This window comes from Macrotis lagotis, chromosome 3 (assembly GCF_037893015.1).
Source record: "Macrotis lagotis isolate mMagLag1 chromosome 3, bilby.v1.9.chrom.fasta, whole genome shotgun sequence".
NCBI classification, from domain to species: Eukaryota; Metazoa; Chordata; class Mammalia; order Peramelemorphia; family Peramelidae; genus Macrotis; species Macrotis lagotis.
Window position 1 is genome coordinate 23998481 of NC_133660.1, and position 6148 is coordinate 24004628.

General features: G+C 41.3%; 1 protein-coding gene across 1 annotated transcript; it reads right to left on the reverse strand.

The window, feature by feature from the left end:
* Positions 1–229: 229 nt before the first annotated feature.
* NRBP2 (nuclear receptor binding protein 2) lies at positions 230–1712 on the reverse strand. The gene is given in 4 exon segments (XM_074227365.1): positions 230–1189; positions 1192–1316; positions 1318–1435; positions 1438–1712. Coding segments are annotated over 4 exon segments (1344 nt in total). The 5' UTR covers positions 1703–1712; the 3' UTR covers positions 230–353.
* Between the last annotated feature and the right edge of the window lie 4436 nt (positions 1713–6148).

Sequence of the window (6148 nt, forward strand, 5' to 3'; positions counted from 1 at the left end):
GTGGGGGAAAGGGACAGGAATTTCATTGACTGAAATTCTTTGGGAGGGGGTAGGGGACAAAGGGAGTCTAACCTCTGCCAAGTCTTTCACCAAGGAGGAAGCATCAGGTATACCTCCTGTAGGAACTCCCATACACACCTCTGCCTCATCTCATCACTCTCTTAGCCAATTCCAGCAGCATAACTCTATATCCCCCATCCCCAAGTCTCTTTCAGAGCTGGAAAGCAGCAAATTGTGATCCTGGACTGGTGCAGGACAAACTTCCCATGCCTTCATACTCCTGGATAATAGTTGGGGAATGCTTCCCAGGTTACAGGAAGAAGGGGCCCAGTAGGTAGACAATGGGGCCCAAATCAGGGGAGAGCTGAACAATATTTGTGGAAGGTACACTCCAGAAAGGCAGTCAGCTTTTCACAATCATTCTCATGAATGAAGCCATAATGAACCACTTCTGTGGCTAGATCCTTAGAACTGTCAGATGGCAGGAGAACATAGCTCAGTTGTCAGTGTAACTTGTCTTCCAGGACCAGGAGCAGAGTGAGATGCCACTGAGCTCTGTCCTCATTCATCTCCATGTTGCAATGCATTTGCACAACCTTCCTGGTCTCCACATCAAAAGGCTCTGGGGTGGGGGTCTTGGCTTTTGGGGCATCTTCAGGGGGAGGAGCAAGTACCCGAGGAAGCCCCAGGGGCCGGGAGGCAGCAAAGTTCATGAGTGGGTAGATCCCATTCCTGATATCTTCCAGGAACTTGTCTAACTCTAAGAAAGAGACCTCAGAGTACCGCAATTGAACCTCTGGCCAGCCAGTCCGATGAATTTCAGCCATTACCATATTGAGGTCAATTACCTTAGTCTTTTCTTCTACCACATTTTCTGGCATCAGATATTGATGCTGGATGAAACAATGAGCAACCAAGAGTTTCAATGAGTGAATTTCAAAGAGAACTCGGTGGAAAAGTAGGTTGTGAGCAGAATGTTGGCAGGCTGGGTCCAAGACAAGGCAAGACAGGATGAACTCCCGCATATCAGGGTCACTCTGTGAGTGTCTGGCATGGGCAATGGCCTCTGCAGTCACCTGAGTGTCCCCATTGGATTGGATCTCTAGCACAACCATCTCCAGTGCACACATCCTGAATGAAAAGATGTCCACAGCTGTCCCGTCAGCAACCTGGCCATATTCCGGGGAGGAAAATGCAACTTTCTCTGTTCCTCCCACTCAATTCGTATGGGACTATGAAGATTATCTGGAGTTGCATTGGAGAATACCCTATGCCAGACAGAACCAATTTTGATTAGGCCATTGTGCTGGATGAAGAGTGTCACTGGTCAAGTTGCCATGAATGGTGGGAGGATTGCACGAGTGAAGAAAGCTGAGAGCAGACAAAATCTGTGTACACCAGCATTTCCAGGACCAGGTATTCATGGCCTTATGGGCTCCTTCAAAAACTGCTTGAGGCTGCCTGAGGAGACATACTCAGTGATAAAGATCACCCGGGCCTTGGACTCTGGTGTGTCCAGCCAATACCTGTGCAGCTTGACAATGTTGGGATGGTCCACAAGCACCAGCTGTTCAAACATGGTCTGGATCTTCTCCTCATGAGCCTTGAAGGCCTTCCTGTCTGTGAAGTGCAGCTCATTCCACACAACCTCCACACCTTCCTCTGTATCCATGGCTAAGAAAGTGCTCTCGATTCCTGGCATTTTGTCTTGGTTGACCCCAGCCAGTGTGGCCCAGGCCAGAGGCTGGGCAGGCTGCTCTCACTTCATGGCCAGGGCAGGATGGCCCCAGGAAGAGCCCCATCCCTCCTCTCTGGGCTCCCCTCTAGGCTCCTCTGGCCACACTCAGCTGCAGCCTGATCCAATTCTTGTACTTACCATGGCATCACCAACCTGATGTCATAGTCTTCTTCAAGAATGAAGAAAAAACATCAGCTTTAAAGAGTTATAACACATGGTTGACCTATATTTTATCAATTAAATAAATTAGAATTTCCAAACTAGGTAGCTTAAATTGTGTTAAATGCCCATCTTTTGTGGTAACTTGTAAACCATTTGTGAATTAAAGTCTAAGAATTTCTTACCTCATTGAATGAGGTCTTCACCCAAAGAATCACAATTGTATCTTCTCACCCCAGTTGCTCCAGCAAAATTTTTGTTGCTTCCCTGAATGGGCACAGCTGGCCCCCTCCCTGGTAACATTACCTTTGCAGGCTTTTCCCATGTCAATTCCTTCCCATCCTGTTCAGTATAGTCCATTGTTCTTCTGGCGGCTCCTCTAGCTCATCTAGTCTTCTATCTCTGATATCTCCATGGGCCTTCTCCCATACCTAGGCTGCTCTGCTCGCCCTTCCCCCCTCCTCTCTTATCTTCCCTGTCTTCCTTCAAAACTCAGCTCAAGTTCTGATTATACAAGTCCCTCCACCTACTCCTCTAGGAGCTTTCCTCTTGTATTACATTCCACTTATTCTGTATCATGTATGTACAAGTATTTGCACATTGTATCCTCCATTAGAATGCGAACTCCTTGACAACAGAGTCTCAGTTGTTAGTCTTTCTCTGCATCTTTAGTGCCTGTGTAATATTAACCATTTCATAAAAATTGATCTTACTGATTGTCTTTTGAAGATCTTCATAATGTAGTCCTAATCCCTCTTTCCTACATGATCATATTCCTTCCAGCACTCTATGCTCTAGCCAAATTGTCCTTTTTGCTATAGGCTACACATAATTCTGAATTTCTAGACTGTAGCTTTCCATTGATTGAGATCCCAACTTTACTTATGGTTTGGTCCCATATATTGGGAATGTACTCCCACCCCCTAAGAATCCTATTTCCTTAAAAACTAATTGATCAGGTGCTATATTATACATGAAGATATTACTGATTCTTCTCAGGTGCTAATGCTCATATACTCCCCTCCCCCCATATAAAATCACCTTGCATTTTTACACATATTTTGCATATACTTATTTTATATGTGCATATACCCAGAATGTAAGTTGGTTGAAGGCAAGGACTATTTCATTTTTGTCTTTTTCTCTTAGGCTATATAGTGTCTGCCATATAGCAGATTCTTAATAAATTATTGCTGTTTTCTTTAATTCTTAAAAAAAAATAGAAGACTTTTGAGGCACAGCTCAGATGGTAGAATGAAACTAGCATGCTTCCAGAGCTTTTCCCTACACAACATTAAATGAAGCTTCTATACAGATATTAAAGCTATAGATCCCACCAAAAAGAAAAGATCCAAACAAGTTTTCAACTGTAGACATTGTGGAGGATCTTCTGTGAAGGTCTGTCTTTTCAGGGGGGAAAAGGGGAAGTAAAGCCCAGCTACTGGGGACAATGGGAAAGTCAGTGGGAGGCTTTTAGGTCCTGGTAGCTAGACAACAGCTCAGGTTCCAGCAACTAGATAGAAAGTTAGCAGGGAGTGTCCCAACCCCAAACAAAGTCTCAACCCTGGGAACCCTGGAGCAAAAGACAGGCCTGGGTTGGGAATAAACACATAGGAAGAGCCTGGACATAAAGGAGGAATCAAATCTCTGCATCTTGGTTATTGATAAGGCAGGGATTAGACCCTTGCACTTACACAAAAAACTTGGAACCTTACTCCCTATACTCCAGAGCTCAAACAATCAAAATGAGCAAAACATCTAAAAGAGCAGTAACCATAGAAACTATTATACAGATATAGGCAATAAAAATGCCACCTCAGAAGAAGAAAACAATGACAAATTGTCTACAAGAGAAGTCTCAGAGGAGTCTATGAATTGGATTCAAATCCACAATCTCATAGAAGAGTTTAGAATAGGATTTAGAAACCAAAGAAGAGGGAAAGAAAAAAAATGGAAAAAAAGAAATGAGACCATGCAGTGAAAATTATGAAAAATTGACCAAAGAAATCAACTCCTTTTAAAGTAAATATAGCCAACTGAAAAAGAATGTAACTCTTCAAAAAATAAAATTAACCAACTGGACAAGGAATGCAACTAATCTAAAACTGAAATCAATTAACTAGAAAGGGAATATAACTAAGCAAAAAGTAAAATTAACCAACTGGAAAAGGAAAGACAACAGCTAACTGAAGAAAATAAAAACCTAAAAATTAAAATTGGACAAATAGAAACTAATGAATCCGTGATACACCAAGATTCCATCAAAAAAGTCAAAAGGCTCAAAAAATTTTAAAAGTAACTTTGAGGAAAAACAGACAAACTGGAAAATAGATCCAGGAGAGATATTTTACAAATTATGGTCTACCAGAAAGCCTGATAAAAAAAAAGAATCTGGGAAATATATTTCAGGATATTATCAGGGAAAACTGTCCAAATCTGTCAGATCATGATGACAAAATTGCCATTGAAAGAAAACACAGAACTCCTCCAGAAAGAGACCCCAGCATAAAAATCTCAAAGAGTTATCATAGTCAAATTCCAGAATGCTCAAAATAAGAACACTTTTCACTGCAAGCAGTGAAAGGGAAGCAATTTAAATCCAAAGGAAGCTATCAAAATTACACAGGACTTATCACCTTCAACACTGAAGGACTGGAGGACATTGAATATGGTACTATGGAGGGCAAAGGACCTTGGACTACAACCAAGAATTTATTGCCCTGAAAAATTCAGCATATTATACCAAAGGGGAAATAGATGTTCAATGAAATAGAGGACTTTTAAAAATTTCCCTATGAAATACCAGAACTGGACAGAGAATTCGATTTTCAGACACAAGAGTCAAGAGACACATAAAAAGGTAAACAGAAGGGAGGGGGAACAAATATTAATCAAGAATATTAAACTGCATAACAAATCTGCAAGGGAAGAATTCTCTCTTGAGAATTGTCATTCTCTTAGGATAGATAAAAGCTTGAATACAGTTGAAGAGGTTGTACTTAGAAGATATGGGTATGGTTGGTTTTTGTCCTTCTATAGAAAGAAGAAGCCCAAAGTGACATCATTATATTTGAGGCAAATTACAGGGCCTCTGACTATGTCTGATCAGAACAATATGAGCTCAGAATGCTCTACCACAGATCATGCACACATAAACCAGATGAAAACTGGGGTGTTTACACTAAACTTATGAATTCCATATTTCCTTTGACCTACTTCAATTTTGTCTTGCTCATAGAGCTCAGCACTTTCTCTGATGAGGTCATCTAATGCTGGGCAGTCCTGTACCAGTGTCTCCCAAACCTCACAATCAATTATAAGTTCTTCAGAGAGACTTTGGGGTGTTCCTGTACTTAGAGTACTTAGAAGCTCTGCACTTAATTAAATCAGAAATCACTTTATTTTATTAGATTCTTAGAGGTTTGTATTATCATGGGGGAGAGCATGGGAATCTACTTAGAAGAATTGGATAGAAAGAAATTAGGAAATGATCTTATTAGTTAGTGAGGATTTAAATACCATGGTTGGGGAGCCAAAGGATGGGGAGTGTGGGAGAGAGTGTACCTGATACTTTGGTTGGGAATTGTAGGAATATGGTTGGAGTACTATAGAGCACCTAGGTGACACAGTGGAGAGAGCATGGGCCTTGGATTCCAGAGGATGTGAATTCAAATCCAACCGCAGACATTTGCCATTTACTAGCTGTGTGACCCTGGGCAAGTCACTTAACCCTGATTGCCCTGCAACCCAGGGCCATCTCCAGTTGTCCTGATTCATATCTAGCCACTGTACCCACATGACTCTGGAGAAGAAAGTGAGGCTTGTGACTTAGCACAGTATTCCCTCACTCAAATCCAATTCACATGCTTGTCAAGGCATCACTTCTTTGATGTCATGGTTCTTCTTTAAAAATGAAGAGAATATACTTGCAGAGACTGAACTTGAAAATGTAATGAAGATATTTTGCTTAGCTTGATGTTTTGGCTATAATTGTAGTATGTTGGGAGGTGAGGCATGGTCAAAATGGTTCATGAAATGATTTGGATTTGCATGATGCTTTGACTCATGAAGATTGTGTGCCCATGGAGAGTACTTGAAAAGGAGGTAAGGTATAAAGGAATTATCATTTGAGGTGATTCATGATTCTTGAGAAGTATATTTCTAATGAGAAAGAAGATGGGAGAATACTTAGTAATTATGAGACAAAGCTGCTTATCTTTCAATCAAGCAATCTATCAATCAATCAAAATT